Below are 22,852 nucleotides of genomic sequence, written 5' to 3' on the forward strand. Positions count from 1 at the left end.
TGTGCTGGCATAAGACTTATTCCTCCCCAGTTGAAGTTACATTGCGTGCAATATGCATCACCCATTTTTCTGTTAAAAAAATAAATAAATAAGGCCTCAACTCTTAGTGCTCGTCAGGATGAGGGGGTCCCCAGTTAAGATATGATTATTTTGGGGGTCGCGGCCTGAAAAGGTTGAGAACCACTGGTATAAAGGGTATGCGCATGCATAAAGTGAATGGCAAATTGAGTGGCAAATTGAGTGGCAAAGTGAGTTTATCATCGTTTAACTTCGTTGAATGCAATCAGGTAGGACTTTTATGTTTGGATGTATGGGCTGTTAAGGCCAGTAGTAGTTTTTTTGCCACTCAGTAGGCGTTCCGGCAGAACTTCCGGATATGATGATGATGTCACGTGCCTACCCTCTATTGTTCTGTGTGTGTGCGTGCGTGCATGCGTGCGTGTGTGCGTAGAGTACATGTCACTGGTTCCCAAGCAATGGGACCCATTTGTGGGTCGCGGACACATTTTTGTGGGTCCCTTTATTTTTGGTTTCCTACATTTAGTTTTTCATTATTATTATTACAAAACATTAAAAAAAAAAAACATTCCACAAAAAGAGATTTTAGATTATAAAAAAATGCAATGATTTCGTTAATAAGTAAAAGAAAAGTCTAAGAAATTCCATAAATTAGAAGTAGTGAAAATAGCCGAAATAACGCACGATAGTGTGTGTGCGACTGTGCGTGTGTGTGCGCACGTGCGCAGGGGCGTCACAAGGGGTAGGAAAGTGGGACTGAGTGAGTTACTGGGGCCCAAGGTGGAGGGGCCCTAATAACTTTATCTATTGAAAAATAGCAGATATACAAGCTCACAGCGCGGCACCGAGTGCCGCGCTGTGAGCTTGTAGATCTGCTATTTTTGAAAAGTTGTGAAAATGTGTGAAAATCTTTGAATATAAGTATTTTTTAAGCGAACATTTCTAACTCAAATTTTGCTTCTGGGGGGGTCCCTGGAACTAAATATTTTGAGATCGGGGTCCGTGGCCAAATACATATCATCTTGGGGGTCCTTGACATAGGTTTCTTGCACACATTTTCACGATTTTTCAAAAAATAGCAGATATACAAGCTCGCAGCGCGGCACTCGGTGCCGCGCTGTGAGCTTGTATATCTGCTATTTCTCAATAGTTAACATTCATGGGGGGCCCGCAGTGAATCCTTGTACCCACCCAGGGCCCAGAATTTGGTGTGACGCCCCTGCGTGTGTGTGTGTGTGTGTGTGTGTGTGTGTGTGTGTGTGTGTGTGTGTGTGTGTGTTGACTTCATACCCGATGGCATGTTTCTCCAGCAGTCTCTGAACAGGCACTGAGAGCTTCCCCAGGAAGCGCTTGATGATGGGACGGCTCTTAGCAAACTTGTCCTTCACCTCGATCTCCAGCACGTCGGTGGGCAGAGACACAAAGGTGAACCTCTGTAGGTTCAACCAGAGAGAGGAGAGACGGGTTCCTCGATCATACATAATCGTCTAATCGTGATTATTTGACATTATCGCAATTATTATGTCATAATCGTCATAATCGTGAATGTTGAAAAATGTCCGAAATAGTGGAAATAGCAGATCTACAAGCTCACATCACGTCGCATCGCGACGCGTTGTGAGCTTGTAGAACGGCTATTTCCACTATCAAGGTTATTTTTTAAGTAGTAAGTTGTCAAATATGTCAGTAATTTCTTTGTATATTTAGGTTATGTGTCATATCTACCATGTACAACTTCAAAGCCTAAAAGCCAAACAGAAATGTAATTATCAACAACAAAAACACAATTAAATCGTTAATCGACAATTATTTGAGTGACAATTAATCGTCATGTAAAATGTCATATCGTGACAGCCCTACTCAATCATCATGTAATGCAGGGACGTGCAGAGAATGTTAGAGAGGCAGGGGCCTACATTTCTAAAAGGGCCTTTTGGTGAAAATATCGAAAATAGCAGACCTCCAAAGCTTTTTTCGATTGGCTATTCTCCATACTTGATACCACTCTGAACCAAGCATAATCAAGTCAATACTGGAGATATGGATTTTCATGGAATTCTTTCAACATAAGATCCTGCATTCAAGTTCAGGAAAAGTTGGACAAGGCAATTCTCTTGAATGCTGCCTTCAGGCATGGAAAGAGGGGCATTTGCATTTCTTTCACCATAGTAAAAACTGCATTTATGGTCTGGAGAGGGCACTTTTTACATATAAAAGCCCCCCTTTGATGTATACTGTATGTGTGCACGTGCCTGATGTCATTGGGTTATATCTACTTTTAAAGACTGATTCATACATCTTTTTTGCGCCGTGGTCGCACGCATTTTCTGCGTGCGACCACGGCTCTCCAAGATCAGCACACGACGCTGGCGCTCAACAAAGAATACATCAAGCGAATGCATCATAATGCATTCGCACTGGCAGACAGGCTGCAAAGCTACTGGCTACCTTTTACCGTATTTTCAATGTGACGTCCGACACTTGTAGCTACAAGTAACACTCCCTCGGTCGAGTAGCGACCGCAGTGGGGAACCAGCTAATTCGACAATTTAGACGTACCTAAAGATTTATAAAAAAAAAGAAAACTTCAACATATATAGGCCTACATATGCATGAGACATGGTGGGGGTGGACATTAAGTATGCGATAAGGTCTTGCTGCGCGGTCATTATGGCTTATATGGACACGACAGGCTAATAACTCCCCGAGGCGGAGCCGAGGGGAATTATCAGCCCGAAGTGTCCATATAAGCCATAATGACCAAGCAGCAAGACCTTATAGCACTTATTACCCGGCTAATAAATAAAATTAATAATTTGACTCAAAACTAAAATCAAAACAAAGTATTTCCTTGTTTACAGACGGCTGAAAGTGCGTCCCCCCGAGTGCAACACGGTCGCCTTGGAAAACAAGGAAGTGCTGATCAAATAGAATCCATTTTCGGTTACTGCGTCGTCTATTTCTCGCCTCAAATGTTTTTTAAAACATTCTTCAGAGCAACGTTTGGTTGTAAATGACGCTGTGTGTTTGTTTACATGGCTGCCATGTTGGATACGGCACTAAATCCACGCAGTGCAGCCTGAATGCTGCAGCTGCTCTGAGCCGTTGATTAGGCAGCCGTGAATTATAGAGCGGAGCGGTCATTATACGCTCATAATTCACCGCTGATTTCAGCGCTCGACCAATCAGAATCAAGCATCCAAACAAGCCGGGTAATAATTGACGATAAGTAGCTACTACAAAATCTACAATCCAGGTTGAGCTGACTTCAGCTGCAGCTACAAAATGACCATGTGTTCTTTAATCATTTCCACTCCATGTTGTTTTTAACCCCAGGCTTTAATTGTTTTCCTTAATATTTTTTCTCCCTCGCTGGGACTCACGCTTGTTAACGTCCACTTAGAGACACAAGGAGTCTCCTTTGTGTCTCCAATCGATAGACGAAATGTTATTTTGGGGGTGAACTATCCCTTTAAGCATGTTGATCAATGCTTCGACAGCAATATGTTGCGCTATACGACGTTTTGTATCGTTTGTAGCTGCCAGTGCGAATGCAGCTTATTCCTTGACCAGCACTTTATGTCATCTATTATGCATAAAAATAACAATAAAACCAATTAAGGCAATAAATAGGCCTTGTATTGGCTATAGTGCATTTTGATCAGTGTGCAGGTGTGATGTAATGGATAATTGAGCAATAAATCATGTCCGCTATGACAGTATTGTCATTATATCACACCATTGTTAAACTAGCTTTTGTAATATAGAGCCTAGTCTATGGCGTAAACAGTTTTTGTTGGACAGTACAGATGAAATGGAGATCCGTTTCCAGAAAGGCAGAGACAGTAATGCTACGGGGTGACCGTATGCGTGGGGAGAGAGACAATCTGGGATTAGAAGGTCACTGCTTTGCCCCCCGGCCCACAAAGTTTATTCAAAGAGTCTCTGAGCAATAGAACGTAGTTCTATTGCTGCTCCCCTGGTGCTGTGCTAATGGCAGCTAACTGCTCCTATAGTTTGGAGGATATGGGCCAAAGCAGAGGTCCATGTACAGTATGTGCAAATGTACTGTAGTAAATACTGCATCAACAGCTATAGGGGACACAATTAATTAAAAACTACAGGCTGGAGCCTCATAACCCTCTGACTTGGTACAAAGGGTTGTGTGCATTGACAAGTACACAGGGACCGAAGAGCCAACGTTTTTTTTAGCCATGGAGTGCTTATAGAACTGTAAAAAAGTTCATAGCCATGCTATTATGGTTATTACTAAACCACACAATCGGACGAGAGACAGACAGACAGACAGACAGACAGACAGACAGACAGACAGACAGACAGACAGACAGACAGACAGACAGAGAGACACAATTAAGCTTTAACCCTTTAACCCCTTAAATCTGATTTTGCTTTCCGACACAAAGTACAAATCACATGCCACTTCCTTGCCCTTCCTCTTTAGGCAGCGCAAACATCTGCAGAAGTAGCATTTAGGCAAGGACACAATGGAAACATCTGTAGTGTTTATATTTAGGCTAGGACAGCAGTAGCAGTAGAACATCTGTAGTGTTTATATTTAGGCTAGGACAGCAGTAGCAGTAGAAACATCTGTAGTGTTTATATTTAGGCTAGGACAGCAGTAGCAGTGGAACATCTGTAGAACATCTGTAGTGTTTATATTTAGGCTAGGACAGCAGTAGCAGTAGAACAACATCTGTAGTGTTTATATTTAGGCTAGGACAGCAGTAGCAGTAGAACAACATCTGTAGTGTTTATATTTAGGCTAGGACAGCAGTAGCAGTAGAAACATCTGTAGTGTTTATATTTAGGCTAGGACAGCAGTAGCAGTAGAAACATCTGTAGTGTTTATATTTAGGCTAGGACAGCAGTAGCAGTGGAACATCTGTAGAACATCTGTAGTGTTTATATTTAGGCTAGGACAGCAGTAGCAGTAGAACAACTGGATTTATGTTTAGGCAAGGACACAGCAGAAACAGCTCTAGTAATTGGCCAATGAATTATACATTAAATGCATGATGTAATTGCATTACCATATAGAATGCAGTTACAACAAAGGACTCAACATCAGAGAGAAAGGTGATTACTTAGCAGGGCTTGTCTATCTCGTTATTTATTCAGCAAAAGAGATATTTATGTGTTTATTTCTTCCTTCTGCTTTCTTAAAACAACATTGCAATAATATCCATGAACGGATCGGGATGGAAACATCTACTGAAATGTGTGAGAACCTGAGCTGCACTGTATGTCTGCACGCTGCTGCATGCACAATGAAGTATGTTATCATTATTCAATAGACTTAATGTGGAAAGACTCCATCCAAAATCTCACTAGCTGTCTCTCACAACAATTATCCTCCCCTGACACCCACACCACTCATTCAAAACAGCCAGAACTGTCATGCAAACCTTGTTTCAGACAATCTACTGTAGGGGCCCCTGAAGCAGAATCCTGGATGTTATAGCAAAAGGAAAAATACTCATTATGTCCATTTCAAAATCATATATATCATATTATATGAGTATAATTATTGATCATTAACCACTTCGGCTATTGGAAAATAGCAGCTCTACAAGCTGCAACGCGTTTCATCGCCACATATTATTCATGAGCTTGTAGATCTGCTATTTCTGTAGCATTTAGGCAAGGACGTACTGTAGCAATAGAGGAAATCGTAGCAACTGTAGCAGTAGCAAACTAGCAATACCGGCCTTCCTACGAAATAAACACTGTTGTACAAGGTTGCATATAAACCACGCAACAAATCTCTCTCTCTCTCTCTCTCTCTCTCTCTCTCTCTCTCTCTCTCTCTCTCTCTCTCTCTCTCTCTCTCTCTCTCTCTCTCTCTCTCTCTCTCTCAATTCAATTCAATTCAATTCAATTCTATTCAAATATGCTTTATTGGCATGACAAGCATTCTTACATTGCCAAGGCAAAAGACAAAGAAAAATATAAGCAAAATGACATTACCCGTAATTGCTGGACTATAAGCCGCACCTGAACATAAGCCGCAAAAATTTAGAACAAAAAACAAATGTTTACATATATAAGCCGCACCTGACTAATAAGCCGCAGGTGTCCTTCCTGCTTCCCGCTAGAGCGCCCCTGGTGGCTGTTAGCTGTACAAATCTATATATAAATACTTGTAAAGACCATTGTAAAACTAACTAACTGTCTGTTTGCTGTTAAAATCTTTATATAAGCCGCACCGTTGTATAAGCCGCAGGGTTCAAAACATGGGAAAAAAGCCAGTAGTCTATTCATTGTCCCTCATTTTATGGCAGGCGGCTACATTATTTTGTTGCCAACCTTGAACATTCTCACCTAGTAAACAGGGGATTGCCTATTTACTATCTCTCTCTTTCTCTCTCTCTCTCCCTTCCTCTCTCTCTCCATCCCTTGGCATGAAGGTTAACAATCAAATGATTTGCCCCGCTTCTGCTTCCTCCCCTCCCTCTGAGCAGATTCCTGAGCGCAGCCCAAGGTTCTTAAATGTCCTCTCTATCTCTGGCAGGCTTTGGTTTGCCTCAACTCTGTCCAGCACAGCGCTGCTGACACACACACAAGGAGGAGAGAGGAGAGGAGAGGAGAGGAGAGGAGAGGAGTGGAGAGGAGTGGAGTGGAGTGGAGTGGAGTGGAGTGGAGTGGAGAGGAGAAGAGAAGAGAAGAGAAGAGAAGAGAAGAGAAGAGAAGAGAAGAGAAGAGAAGAGAAGAGAGGAGAGGAGAGGAGAGGAGAGGAGAGGAGAGGAGAGGAGAGGAGAGGAGAGGAGAGGAGGAAAGAGGAGGAGAGAGGAGGAAGCGGACAGGAATGCACTGTAGCCAGGGGCGTCACAAGGGGGGAGGGGGAAGTGGGACTGAGTTACTAGGGCCCAAGGTGGAAGGGCCTTAATTATTTTATGCTTTAGCTATTGAAAAATAGCAGATCTACAAGCTCACAGCGCGGCACTCGAGTCGCGATCTTGTAGATCTGCTATTTTTGAAAAGTCACAAAAATGTGTGCAAATCTTTGAATATATGTATTTTTTAAGCGAACATTTGTAACTCATATTTTGCTTCTGGGGGGTCCCTGGAACTAAATATTTTGAGATGGAGGTCCGTGGCCAAATACATATAATGTTGGGGGTCCTTGACATGAAAAGGTTTGAGCATCACTGACATAGAAACAGGTTTTTCAAAAAAACGTAAAAGGATTTGAAATATTCTTTCAAAAAGAATGCACTCGGTGCCAAGCTGTGAGCTTGTATATTTGATATTTTTCAATAGTTAAAGCACAAAATAATGCGTGCTAATGCGTCCCCAGTCTAAATGGGTTAAACAGTCTAAATGGGTTAAACCCATTTAGAACATTCATGGGGGGCCCGCAGTGAATCCTTGTACCCAGGGCCCAGAATTTGGTGCAACACCCCTGACTTTAGCTCCACAATCAAAACCCCTCACAACCTTGCACAGGCCCGTTTATTGCATATGAACTAATGAATGGAAATGTGGTATTACAGGGAGACGGCTGAGGCTGGCTGGTTGCATGACACATTTTCAAACTGATGGATGGGGGAGGCAGAGGAGGCTCCCGGGGTCTAAATGTATCTCCCCAGGGATGTGCTGGGCCCTTGATTCAGCCCGGGAAAAAGAGTTGGAGAGGCCCTCATTGCGCACTGTAGAGAGAGATCTCTCTATAGCACTGGTGCTACTTTGCCATTTCAGATCATGACAAGTGACAAGCCAGTGGGCCAATTACATGAGTGAAATTTCGTCGTTGTCGGGTGGAAACCTTGTGTGTCCAAAACCGTTTGTTTTGTATTTATCATTTTAAAAATTAAACTGCTTTCACTATTAAACTAGTGAAAGCAGCCGATCTACAAGCACACAACGCCTCGCACCGCGATGCGTTGTGTGCTTGTAGATCTGCTGTTTTCACTACAAATTTTTTTTTCACTAAAAATTACAAATTTGAAACTTGGAAATACAAGGTTTCTGCCTGGAGGAGGAAAAGTTTATCCTGTGACAATGTAAAAGTATAGCACCATCTGCCGCAGTCATGACTTTCCTGCCACTCGTGCAGCTGTCCATACAGATGCTGTATAATGTATATGGGCCCATAAGGGTCCATTCTCATTCAGAATTAAATGAGCACTCATCAGATTTTCACTGTGACCTGCTTGCTTGTCAGTCAGTTCAGTTTGTGACTGCAGGCTCACTGGCTTTGTGGCTGCACGGAAAAAGGAAACAAGTGTCTCATTATCCAATGCTTCAAATATTGCACTCAACCTCTCTCTCTGTTCTTCATAGGGAGAACTGGGAATGCATTATTACGCATTATTTTGTGCTTTAAATATTGAAAAATAGTAGATCTGCTATTTTTGAAAAATCGTGAACATTTGAGCAAGTCGTTGAATATTTAAAATTCTTCTAAGGTTTTTTGAAAAAACTGTTTCTATGTCAGTGGAGCTCAAACTCTTTCAAGTGAAGGACCCCCAAAATGATATGTATTTGGCCACAGACCGCCATCTCAAAATATTTAGTTCCAGGGACCCCCCAGAAGCAAAATTTGAGTTACAAATATTGTTCTCTTAAAAAAATACATTTATTAAAAGATTTGCACACATTTTCACGACTTTTCAAAAATAGCAGATCTACAAGCTCGCAGCGCGGCACTCGGTGCCGCGCTGCGAGCTTGTAGAACTGCTATTTTTTCAATAGCTAAAGTATAAAATAATTAAGGTCCCTCCACCTTGGGCCCTAGTAACTCAGTCCCACTTTCCCCCCCTTTGTTGTGACGCCCCTGCTCTCTCTCTCTCTCTCTCTCTCTCTCTCTCTCTTCAACACCACCTCCAGCACACCTCCCGTATCTCTCCTGTCCCCTCCGGCTCCCCTACTCCTCTTCTCTTCTCTTTCTCCTCTCCTGCTCCCCCTTTCTTATCTCGTTGCAAGCTCCTCTTATCCTCCACTCCACTCCAATCCTCCCTCCTCCTTCCCTCTTCTCATTTCCTCTCCCCGTCGTTTTCATCTTCTCTCCTCGTTCCAATTATTTGCCTCTTATCTTCTCGCCTCCTCTCCTCCTCTCCTCGACTCCACTTTCCTCCTCTCCTCTCCAGTGGCGTCAGTTCAGAAAAAGCTAAGGTATGGCAACATGACTGGTGTCTTGCACGCACCAGTCATGTTGCCATACCTTAGCAACAAGCATGATACATTCATTTCAACCTGTCTGGTGCCAACCCCGAGTTTCCCGAGTTTGTATTGGTACCCCCCCTGTGCCAACCCTGAGTTTCCCGAGTTTGTATTGGTACCCCCCCTGTGGCAACCCTGAGTTTCCCGAGTTTGGGCCGTTTTTGAAGAAAAAAAAAATGTATTAGGCATGATCGCGATCGCGAAATTGCATGTTTAACCCCCATACCAACCCCATCTTTCAAACATGGCAGCCATGTTTGTTTACATTTGAAGAAAACATAATGGCTGCTAGCTCATGAATGCCTGATTTTTTTGTTTGAACAGCGTGCACACACGTGGTGCATGATCTAGGCATGGGCGTGCACGATCCGTGCACTATGAATTACATGGAAGTCTATGGAAACCATGGCAACTAGGACTTCAAAGAGATTTAATTGATGGCACCAAGTACATTCAATTTTTGCCCCGTTTCTACAGTTTCTTAGGCAGCTAAACTTGGCATGTTTTAGTAAACGTGCCACAATTAACAATAATGCATTAACCTGTGCGGCTGACCTGCGGAACCTGGGAATATACCATTTTGTCAAGATGGGGAGAATACAAGTGTGGAGAATATAATTATAATACCTTGTTAAAGTGACCATTTTGTTGAATGTTGCATTTGTAGTTATTTTACTGTAAATTAACAACATAATAACCAGCACAGATAGACAAAGAGACATTCATGGATTTATATTTAGAACTAACTTTTATCTTCCCCCCTGGACCCAGGGTATGGCAGCTGCATACCTCTGCCATACCCAGTTGACGCCCCTGCTCCTCTCCCCATCTCTTCACTCCTCTCCCCATGCCTCTCCTCTTCTCTCCTCACCAGTGTTCCCAGGTGGGAAATATTAAATTATCACATCCGGAGGCGTAAAATATGTGTTTCTTTTGAAGAACATTATCGTACACAGACAGAAATAAGAAATTACAGATGAAAATATGCAATACAAAAATATATATTGAAGCAACAGCCTTGTTTGAGTGCAATACCAACAGCCACAAAGGGGCAGAGAAACATCTGTATACATCACCATACGCTGTGTGGAACATGCCACTTCCTGGATGCTATACTCAAATGCACGAGAAGAAGCCTCATGTATATGGATAATGTCAAATCGCATGTAATTATTCAAACATGTATAATTGTTACTGTAAAATTGGGGCGGAAAGTGCAAGGCACTCTCATTCAAACATCCCAGAGTTGAAAAAATGTATTCCAACTCATGAGAGGCTGACTCATCATGAGACAACATCCAGGAAGACGGAAAAAAACACGCCTTGGTGGACACAGCCTTTTAAAGGCTCAACCATACTCCAGGGTGGAGTGAGAAGCTATCACCGCGCTGTCGTTTTCTAAAGTCAGAAAACGACAACATTACATCATTACTAGAGGCAGAGGCTTCACCGCAAACCCCGACACACACCTTGCTTTCCACTGGCAGTTTATGAAGCTTGTAGATCTGCTATTTTTGAAAAAGAATACAAAAATGCAATGCAAATGCAAATATTTTATTGTAAAGCAAACATTTTTTAACTCAAATCTTTGATTTTGGGGGGGTCCCCTGGAACACAATATTTTGAGATGGGGGTCCTTGACATTAAAAAAAGCACCACTGATATAGATATACGTGTTGTGTGTTTGTATTAGAGGATGACATTTTATTCCCGTTCCCGTGGGTCCCGTGGGTCCCGTGGGATTCCCGTGGGACAGGAGTCAAATTTGTATTAATGCCAGGATCGGGATGGGACAGGATTGAAAATCAACAGGAGTGGGCAGGAGCGGGAATCATCCCAGACCAGTTCATCAAATCGCAGAAATAAATTGCACAGGAAAGTGAGGTATTTGAACTGCGAACATTATAAGATTATACATTATATAATAATAAACATGATATCAAATATAATATGGATCAAAATAGAAAAACATCTGCGCGATTTTATTTTTTTATATTTTTTTCGGGAGCGGGGTGTGAACGGGAGTGATTTTGACCAGGAGCGGGATGGGAGTCATTTTACAGGAGTGGGACAGGATGGGATTTTTTTCCCCACTCTAGCCCAGGATTGGGATGGGACAGGATTTTTTCCATTTTCCCCAACAATTATCATAAGAAATTTTAAAAAGTTATTGAAAGAACACGGCCTGCTCACGTATTAGGATGGTATTATGCAGGGCGTGCACAGACATTTTGAGGAGGGGGTGCTCAAGTGAAAAAAAGGGCACCTTGTGCGGCGTGTGGAACCGTCGACTGCCTAGTAGTTATAGTAGGGGGAAATAAGGGTTGAACCGTTACGCGTTGGATAGAAGCACCAAATTTGGTACAGATGTCCCTTGGGTCATCCCAAAACATCCTAGAAGGGGTGCCCAAAAAAATCTTAAACGGGAAGTGAGTTATGGACAAAATTCAAAATGGCCGTCTAAACTGTTGACTGTTGACTCAAAAGACAGCAAAGAAATCTCCAAAAAGCATGAAATTTGGCACACATGTCCCTTGGGTCATCCTAAGACATCCTAGAAGGGGTGCCCAAAGAAATCTTAAACAGGAAGTGAATTAATGACAATATTGAAAATGGCCGCCTACAGTGTTGGCTATTGCCTCAAAAACCTATAGAATCTCATAGAGGCATACACTTTGGCACACATGTCCCTTGGGTCATCCTAAGACATCCTAGAAGGGGTGCCCAAAGAAATCTGAAACAGAAAGTGAGTTACTGACAAAATTGAAAATGGCCGCCTACGGTATTGGCAAATTACTCAAAAGACAACTAAAGAATCTCATAAAAGCATAAAACTGGGCACACATGTCCCTTGTGTCATCCTAACACATACTAGTAGGGTTTTCCAAAATAATCTGAAACAGGAAGTGAGTTATTGACTAATTTAAAATGGCCACCTACAGTGTTGACAGAAGATGCAAAGACACCTTAAAATGAAATGTGGTACAATATTTGGGTGATCTTAACGAATCCTACAAGGGGTGCACAAATACGTTTTAAACAGGAAGTGAGTTTTTGTCTGACCATGACCATGCACCTAAAGCAGTTGACACAAAATAAAACATAAAGGGAAAATATTTATCATGTACTGTACAGTGTTCCTTATTACATCCCAGAAGGGGTTATTTATTTGTTTGAGAATGGACCGTATTGAAGTAATTTGGCTGTTTGACTCCATGTTGCTGCCCGCACAGAGTAAACACTGATGCAATCCTTCAAAGCAGCCAAAAGTATGGCACCTCCAATCCTCCTTGCCTTCAAAACAATGATCGAACCCTACCCCCCTCACTCAGATCAGCTAACACAGGGATGCTGACAGAACCCTCGCTAAAAAACCCAGGACAACAATCCACTCTCTTCCCCCTCCTGGCCCATAAACTCCCCATTGCAATTAGACCTGTAGACTCACTCCCTAGCTTGTTGCTGAAGACTCACCTCTTTATTTATCTAACCCTCTGCAAATTCTTATTTATTTTACTCTGCATCTCTGCTTATTTATTTTGCACTCTACGTCTTATTGCTTATTTTGCACTAGGCCTATATCTTTACTCTTTGCACTCCTCACTCTATCTTATCTTCTAGATTATTACTGTTTTTTTTGTGATTAGTGTTTAGTAACTATTCATGTGTGCCATTTCATGATTACCAGCACATAGGCATAATGCTGATAGCTCAGCATCCCAGCATCTACACATTTTCAAACGGAGGGGCCATGCTTTACAGCCACACTGAAGTTCTCCACCATCTTTGGCAGCCTCTAGCAAGAGCATCCATAGGTGTCCATGAATCAGCAACTCGTCCATATTTTTCAGGAGATGGTAGAGATTGCAGGTTTCTGGACCAAATGCCAGATTGGTAAACTGCTTGATTTGAATGTTGTAGCAATGCAGCAGCCTCTATGGAAGGAATGGTTTCCATTGAGAGACAATTTTGAGCAAACAGGTCCTTCCTTATCATTGACATCTTCAATGTCAGTTGTCTTGTCATACAGAACACAGGTGTATTTCAAGCACTGTAAAGGGGTTTGATTTCTGTCTGAACGCTTCAAAAGGATTAACCAAATAAATAACCCCTTCTACTCAATATGTACCAACTTTTATAGGCTTATATGAAGTCCCTTTTTGGGAACCCCTTGTAGGATGTGTCGAGATCACCCAAGGGACATTTTTACCACATTGCATGCTTTTATGAGATTCTTTAGGTGTCTTTGCTTCATCCGTCAACACTAGTATGCAGCCATTTGATTATTTAGTCAATAACTCAATTCCTGTTTCAGATTATTTTGGGCACCCCTTCTAGGATGTCTTAAGATAACCCAAGGGACATGTATGCCAAATTGTATGCTTTTTATGAGATTTTTTAGTTGTCTTTTGAGTAAATCGCCAATACTGTAGGCGGCCATTTTCAATTTTGTCAGTAACTCACTTCCTGTTTCAGATTTCTTTGGGCACCCCTTCTAGGATGTCTTAGGATGACCCAAGGGACACATATGCCAAAGTGAATGCCTCTATGAGATTCTATAGGTTTTTGAGGCAATAGCCAATACTAGGCGGCCATTTTCAATATTGTCATTAATTCCCTTCCTGTTTAAGATTTCTTTGGGCACCCCTTCTAGGATGTCTTAGGATGACCCAAGGGACATGTGTGCCAAATTTCATGCTTTTTGGAGATTATTTTGGTGTCTTTTGAGTCAACGGTCAACAGTTTAGGCGTCCATTTTGAATTTTGTCCATAACTCACTTCCTGTTTAAGATTTTTTTGGGCACCCCTTCTAGGATGTTTTAGGATGACCCAAGGGACATCTGTACCGAATTTGGTGCTTCTATCCAACGCGTAACGGTTTGGCCATTTTTTGCCCTTATTTCCCCCTACTGCAGAGAATAAATTTCACGTATGTGCAAATGTACTGTGACAAACTCGTCCCGAAGGCGCGGGGCCATATTCTATTCTATTAGGGATGGGCAGTGTTGCATTGGCGATTCAAAGTTTGGGGGGACGCGATTTGAATGATGTCACACGGACGGTGCTTACACCTACATTAACATGTTCAGACAATGGCTTATTGATATGCACACATGCCCTGCTGTGTTATTATGTCTATTGATATGCATGAATCAATTAATTGAATAATCGATTAATCATTTATGAGATCAAAGTTAATTATCAAAAAACATATTATTTGTTCTTGGTATCCAGAGACAAAACAAACTGATGAATGAAATGAAATGTAAATTTTAACTTTTGGAAGGAAAAAAAAAGACTATATGGCATTACTTCTGCAAGTGGTAAATACACACACAGCTGTGCTGAGACTTTCTTCACAACATGAGATGAAATGAATGCAAGCAAGCAAGCAGCATGTATCTAAGAAAGACTCAGCACAGTTGTGTGTGTATTTACCACTTGCAGAAATAATGATATATAGTCCCTTTGAGTTGAAAGGGACATGAGTCTTTTTTTTCTTCCAAGTCTTTTCTTTCTTCCAAAAGTTAAAATGCATTATTCATTTAATTCAGCAGTTTGTTTTGTCTCTCCAGCAGAGTTTCTAGTGTCTCTCTCTACTCTAGAAGAGAGGTTATACATGAACTCTGCAGCCGCACTGAGGCGCTCCAACACAACCACCCTGACAAGCTAAATGTTGCCTCAATCAGTGGTTCTCAAACTTTGTTATGTCAAGGACCCCCAAAATGATATGTATTTGGCTGCAGATCTCAAAATATTTTGTTCCAGGAGGGACCCCCAGAAACAAAGATTTTATATTAGTGCATTTGGGTCTTGCCTCAGGCTAGATGCAGAATAGATACATGCTGCTTTGATAACAGATAGCCTACGTGTGTGGCAAGATTCCAGAGCATTTTGGGGCATAAATATATATTAGAAGCTTTTAATCCAAAATTGACCGATGTCACCATGGGCCACATACTGAACACTGTACAAAACAAACAAACACTGTACAAAAAACGAACTTCATAAAAAGGGCACATTGATCCATTAAGGGAAAAAGGCAGGTGCTCTAGCACCCCCTAGTGTCTATGTGTGCACGTCCCTGAGTCACCAGAAAAATAAAATAGGTGTTTTTTAATGAATCTATCATGGTTAAATTGGAGTTTGAAGTTACAATGGATGTGTATTGGGAAAGGTCCTGAAGGAGGAGGTCCTGATAACATTTACATCAAATATCTAAATACTGAATGAAGCAAATTAAATACTGTCCAGGGTGTTCATAAAAGCCTGATTAGACGATAAAATGACCAAAAGTTATTTTGAAAGTGGAATATCCCTTTAAGGTGAATGTTTTGGCTTGATCTTTTTCTGTATTCACTCCTCATCTTGAGGAGAGAGGAAGAGCAGAAGCCATGAGGGCAGCAGATTGCGGAGAGATACAAGAGATTAATACAAAGTGTGTCCAGTTTGCACGGTGTTGAATTGCACAACGCGGCAGAAATAGAAATTGTGGGGAAATAAGAGAGAGATGAAGAACACAAGAGCTGGGGAGATGAAGAGAGAATGGATGAGTACAATTAAGAGGTAGGGTGGCAGAGAGACACTCACAAGCAGAGAGAGAGAGAGAGAGAGAGAGAGAGAGAGAGAGCAGTGGCGCAGGTTCAGCAAAAGCTAGGGTGTGGCAAAGATGGGAGTCCTCATGCGCACGCCCTGCGGGCTTTGTCTGTTTTTTTCCCCTGTTTCTACGGTTTCTTGGGCTGGATATGGCAGCCTGGAACGGTTGTTCAAGTGCAGCTAAACTTGGCATGTTAGTAAACGTGCCACAAATAATGCATTGCACCTGTGCGGCTGACCTGCGGAACCTGGGAATATACATTTTGTCAAGATGGGGAGAATACAAGTGTGGAGAATATACAGTAATAAAATGTAGTTATTTTACTGTAATTTGACAACATAATAACCAGTGCTGCAGATAGACAAAGAGACATTTGTGGATTTATATTTAAAAGTAACTTTTATTTCCCAGCTGCATACCCCTGCCATACCCAATTGACGCCACTGAGAGAGAGAGAGAGAGAGAGAGAGAGAGAGAGAGAGAGAGAGAGAGAGAGAGGAGGAGCGGATGAGGAGAGAGCCGTTTCTCCATCAGAGAGTGAACTGTGTGCAGATTGCAGGCGGATGTGCCAAGTTTACACTTACAGTTCACTCATTGAGAACAGCAAACCCTGCGTCAGAGAATGACGGTGCCACTGCCAGCCCCAGAAAACGTTCTGCTCAGATAGTAGATCTACAAGCTCACACGTCAGTACACAGTAGAGCAGGGGTCTTCAACGTTTTCAGGCCAAGGACCCCTTAGTTGAGAGAGAGATGAGGCAACCTTTTCATAGATTCCGTATCGTTTCATCGCTTGACAGCACAATCATCAGTGTATTTTGGATTCATGTCAATTTGTGTTTTCAGATATTTAACCACTTGAACCGTCAATACTTAATAAACTTGACCTTTCACTCTGTACTTAGTCTGCTCTTTTCCCCTCTACAACAAAGCTCGAAAATAGCTGATTTACAAGCTCACAACGCCTCGCAGATCGGCTATTTTTGGCTAAAGTTCTCCGAATATGGAACCAAATAGGGTTCAAGTGGTGAATATAAAAAAAGGGGAAAATCACAAAAAGATTTGGAGGACCCCCTGTAGTAACTCTGAGGACCCCCGAGGGGTCCCGCACCCCCTGTTGAAGACGGCTGCAGTAGAGTGAAAACAGAAGATGGTCTAGTAAGATCAAAGATATACACAATAGATACATAATAATGATTAGAAAAACTACAGAAAACACCAGACTTAAAGGGGAAGACCACCCATTTTCAATATTGAACTATGTCATTAATATACCTTAGAGGAGTTGTGTGGAAATTAAAAAAAAGTTCCCCCTCTTCTGTGTTGCCTAGAACTGGAGGATTGATTTTAGGGTTTGTATTGTAAATTACAACTTGATGACATCACACATTGTACTTTACAATACAAACCCCAAAATCAATCCTCCAGTTCTAGGCAACACAGAAGAGGGGGAACTTTTTTTTCTCCTCCAAGGTATATTAATGACATAGTTCAATATTGAAAATGGGTGGTCTTCCCCTTTAACATGTTCCTATACTTCATAATAAGATGACAGTGTTACTTATAGGATCTCCATAGACACTGTTTACGATGATAGGGAATAATGGACTGCATTTATCGAACACCTTTTCTACTAAACACCAAACCTTCTAACCTGGGCTGATCCTCTAATGTCATTTCAGATCCTGTCCCTCCTTGTCACTCCTATAGTTTTGAACATTCTGACTACGTGCCTAGACAGAATTGGACCAAATGTGACAAGACGTGATCGCCGGGCACAGTCATTGCTGATGTGCCTTCAGCATTGGGTTACAGCAAAAACGATAGGCATTGCACACTGGGCCGGCTTTAATGCAAGGGCTTTAGGTGCTGCAGCGCAGAGCACCAAGGGAGAGTATTTTCGCAGGTCTTTCAGTCCGAGTGTATCAAAAAAGCAACTGGGTTAAGCACCGTTGGTCCGACCAGTTTAACATTCACCAGGTTAGCATTCACCAGCGTCGGCAGGTTAGCATTCACCAGTGTCAGCAGGTTAGCATTCACCAGGTTAGCATACAGGTTAGGGTTAAGGTTAGGTTTAGGTGTACGTATATCTCTGTCCCCCAGACTTTCGCCACCTCCGCGCAGCCAATCACAAGCTTCCGCTGCCTTAACCCAGTTGCTTTTTTGATACACTCGGACTGAACAACCTGCAAAAAACACTCTCCCAGGGCACCAAGCTCTGGGGGCATCAAACGTCCGGCAGAAAGTGATAGAAGAAAACTCAACTATTGCTGCAAAAGCTCAGAAATTTTGAAGCAAAGGCTGCTGCAAGGGAGCGCTAAAACGCAGAACCGTGTTGGTTCAGCGTAAGCTGTCGCATCTAGCTGTCACAATTATTACATAATCGTCTAATCGCAATTATTTTACATAATCGCGTTTATTTTTCATAATCGTCATAATCGTGAATGTTGAAAATGTTTCATATACATATTTTTTTAAAGTAAAAAATAGTGGAAATAGCAGATCTACAAGCTCACAACGCGACGTATCGCGACGATCGGCTATTTCCACTATCAATGTTAATTCTTTGTATATTTAGGTTATGTGTCATATCTGCCATGTGCAACTTCAAAGCCTAAAAGCCAAACAGAAATGTAATTATCAACGACAAAAACACAATTAAATCGTTAATCGCAATTATTTGAGTGACAATTAATCGTCATGTAAAATGTCATATCGTGACAGCCCTAGTCGCGTCCACAAAAAGTGTTTGTCCATAGCGCTCGCCACGTTTATAGACACCTGCAACGTTGGAACCAATCAACCGTTGAGCTGCCCGAATGTCATCTATCTATAAATGCGAGAAGTCTCTGCGTGTCTGTCTGTCTGTGTGTCTGTAATCCGCGTATCTCGAGAACCGTTCGTCCCACCGGCTTCAGATTCGGCACGCGCGTTCCCCGCCGCGGCACGGAGTGCAGTGCCGGGTCTCGACCCGACCCGACGCGCGGTTTTCCCGAACCGGCGCGAAACGTTCGGAATCTCCTTATGCGGGGTTGATTGTTGACATCAGGCTGTTCCGGAGGAAATCGGCGAAAGCTCTGACTCATTGTGACATCACTTCATAAAAGGCTCTGACATCACGTACGCCACATGAGTCAACAAAAAATCTCTGTGAGTGTGTATGTATGTATGTAATCCGCGTATCTCGAGAACCGTTCGTCCCATGGGCACGCGCGTTCTCCATATATGGGCATAAAATGAATGCCCCCATATATGGGCATAAAATGGATTGCAGACAGACAGATACAGATATCTCCATATATGGACATAAATGGACAGAGGCAAACAGATGGTCAAAGATCTCCATATATGGGCATAAAATGGACGCAGACAGACAGATACAGATATCTCCATATATGGGCATAAATGGACACAGGCAAACAGATGTTCAAAACGGGTCCTATGACAACAGGTGTGAGGTTTGCATTAAAGGGGGAACCGGCACTGTGTCTGCAACACAGTTGGAGGCACAGACAGATACTCCATATATGGGCATAAAATGGACGCAGATAGACAGATATCTCCATATCTGGGCATAAAATGGACCCAGAACTATAACTGCAGTGATCTCCATATATGGACATAAAATGGACGCCGACAGACAGACAGACAGATACAGATATCTCCATATATGGGCATAAATGGACACAGGCAGACAGATGGTCAAAACGGGTCCTAAAGGGCGGGGCATTCATTCCCTATTTACATTGTTCCGAGTTGGCCAGGTCGCCGACTAGACGCTGGGCCGCCCGAAGCTTCTAGTCTGTGTAATTAGCACAAATAGCTTAGCTGAGACAAATTAATCATCTCATGGTTGTGGTAACGATACAACATCGTAAAAAAACACACACACACACACACACACACACACACACACACACACACACACACACACACACACACACACACACACACACACACACACACACACACAGACACACACAGACACAAACAGATACGCACGCACGCACGCACGCACGCACACAACAAAACAAAATAAAAGCCTTTTTCGGATCTGTCATTATTTTGGGAAAATCGTCAAAAAGTATAATAATAATTTCAATTTAAAGTGTTTAAATCATGCTATACCATAATAGTGTATTTTGTCTCATTATGTCTCATGTATACAGCAGGTATAAATATATCTCACAGCTACTCTCCCATTCTCCCCGGGCTCTCAGTAAAATGCTGTGGTGTTTCTCCACCCAGAGGTAATGAGTACAGGCCAGAGCATTAATTTCCACCGTACGGTGCATTCATTTATCATCAGAGATAAGTGGGAACTGTTCCACTGCTATCTCCTAATTCACTTTAACCCATTAAGGCCTGCATGAGGCCGATTCTACAAATTCCTTCTGAATCAGTGGTTCTCAAACTCTATCGTGTAAATATATATATATATATATATATATATATATATACTGTATATATTTTTTTGCCGTGGACCCACCAGAAGTTGTTGTTAGCAGACATGGCTAGCAGCTGATACCATAGTGTTTCCATTAGCATGGCTAGCTACAACATGCTACAAAAACTACTAGCTACAACATGCTACAAAAACTACTAGCTACAACATGCTACAAAAACTACTAGCTACAACATGCTACAAAAACTACTAGCTACAACATGCTACAAAAACTATTTTGGAGACCAGTAAAATACGAGTCAATACTACTATAGGTTAAAAGTAACTTGACTTGAATTCGGTCCATTATATCTCTCCTTTAATAATACCAATTGGCATAGTGTTTTATATCATTTCTATCGTTGATTAGTCACCTTTACAATGAGCTACAGCTTGTACACAGCCAAACGTGTGGGTAGTGCCCCTCCAAAAATGGTCAAAATTGCCTGGCAGGCCTGCAATACAGTTCTGTTGGTGTTCAACTTTGTTGCTTGGTGCATTGAATGATTGCACTCTCCCACAGTAATAAGGAAAGGAAAAACAACACAATCAACAATAATGATCATATAAAACACTATGCCAATTGGTATTATTAAAGGGGAGATATAATGGATTGAAGTCAAGTTTCCTTAATTTTTGTGCACGGTTTTAGAAGACGTGGTTCACCAAATACCGCTTTGGTTCTCAAAGTGGGTCTGGGGGACCCCCATGGGTCCTTGAGCGTGTTCCAGGGGGTCCCCATATTATAATGATTGATAGTCAACCAAATGGACACTTAACACAACTAGAAATACTGTTCCTTCGAAACAGTGTGGGCTCGGTTCCAACCCAACAAATAGGATACTTTAAGGTACTGTAAGGTACAGTACCTTACAGTATTGTACTGTACCTTACTATACTGTACTGCACCTTACTGTACTGTACTGTACTGTACTGTACTGTACTGTACTGTAACTTACTGTACTTTACTGTACTCTACTGTACTGTACTTTACTGTATTCTACTGTAACTTACTGTACTTTACTGTACTCTACTGTACCTTACTGTACTGTACTCTACTGTACCTTACTGTACTGTACTGTACTGTACCTTACTGTACTATACTATACTGTACTCTACTGTACCGTACTGTACCTTACTGTACTGTACTCTACTGTACCTTACTATACTGTACTTTACTGTACTCTACTGTACTTTACTGTACTCCACTGTACCTTACTGTACTTTATTCTACTTTACTGTACTTTATTGTACTTTACTGTACTCTACTGTACCTTACTGTACTGTATTGTACTTTACTGTACCTTACTGTACTGTACTCTACTGTACCTTTCTGTACTGTACCTTTCTGTACCTTACTGTACTTTACTGTACTCTACTGAACCTTACTGTACTTTTACTGTACTCTACTGAACCTTACTGTACTGTACATATTCTATGTGTTCTAGATCTACATTTTTGATTCTGTGTTTGGGAACCAGCAACTGTCAAATGGACTCCAACTGTAGTGGAGTATATTGAGTGCATATACTGTAGGCTAACAATCCCAGATCACATCTGTCCTCCACTATGTCTATAACCAAGGCGTTCTTCTATGTGGCCACTCCAGACTGAGGAGTGGAGCATGGCTTTTATTGTGTTTGTGGATCTGACTTGGAAATGCATTGGTTTTGATATCTCCCTGACAACCAACAACAACCACTAATATGGCTGACTGTCCCTGCGGGCTCTAGGATATATGGCTATGGGATTTACATCCCATCGCCCGGACTTGATTCTTGATCACAGCTGTGTAATCAGTAGAGTGGAGAGGGACATTTATTTATAGTTTTAACTATAACTATAGTTTTATACATCACACAGCTTAGACATTTGGATCAAATCAGAGAGCAGACCTGTGTGAACGCAATGATATAGATAGCATATCTGAAGTGTGAACACTGCAGCCACAGCGCCTTAACATAAACATGGGTCTATTATCCTTCTCTCCACTCTGTTCCACTCACTAAACCCATTGGAAATGCATTGGGTGCTTAAAGTTAAACATTTTTATTTTTTTATATTTATACTACAAAACATTTCAAAACCAAAAATACAAGCACACTTGTCCTCAGTAAGCTGAACACATAAAAATTTGAATGGTGTTGAAAGGTGTAAGCGTTTAAGAGATGAAGCGCGCCAAAGTATTGAGGAGATACTGACTGACTGACTGACTGATAGATAAACTAGAAAAATATTGTTCCTTCGAAACAATTGTGGGCTCGCTTCAAGCCGGAAAACAATGGCTATAAAAGTACAAAACGTCAAGATCGCAGGCAGTGCTCTCTTTGACGTTACTGACGTCAAAGATTGGTCCATTTTGTTCCAAAAATGTGTTGTGCAAAAGTTGACCCGCTGGTGGCGCTATAACAGGCCAATGTGAGAAGGGTGGTATCTGTTCCTTGACCTATTGGGAATGTGCTTGCAAGATTTCACGCAAATTGCAGGCTGTGTTCATGATTTGAGGTGTTTTTGGCTTTGGCCACTTTATCGCTGCTTGCAGCTATATTCATTATTATTATTATTTTTTTGTGTGTGTGCACTTCATAGGCATATTAGATAAAGGTCCTT

At 41.8% G+C, this 22,852-nt stretch overlaps 1 protein-coding gene across 1 annotated transcript in view; it reads right to left on the minus strand.

Annotated features, from left to right (window-relative positions):
* Positions 1–22,852, minus strand: part of hecw1a (HECT, C2 and WW domain containing E3 ubiquitin protein ligase 1a) — a gene marked incomplete at both ends in the record, with an annotated part of 258,365 nt that overhangs the window by 135,068 nt on the left and 100,445 nt on the right. The window contains one exon of the mRNA XM_080751651.1: positions 1,309–1,451. Within this exon, the coding sequence (XP_080607777.1) occupies positions 1,309–1,451 (143 nt within the window). The remainder of the gene's footprint in view (positions 1–1,308; positions 1,452–22,852) is intronic.

Source organism: Nannobrachium achirus (assembly GCF_963921795.1).
Source record: "Nannobrachium achirus genome assembly, chromosome: 21".
Taxonomy (NCBI): domain Eukaryota; kingdom Metazoa; phylum Chordata; class Actinopteri; order Myctophiformes; family Myctophidae; genus Nannobrachium; species Nannobrachium achirus.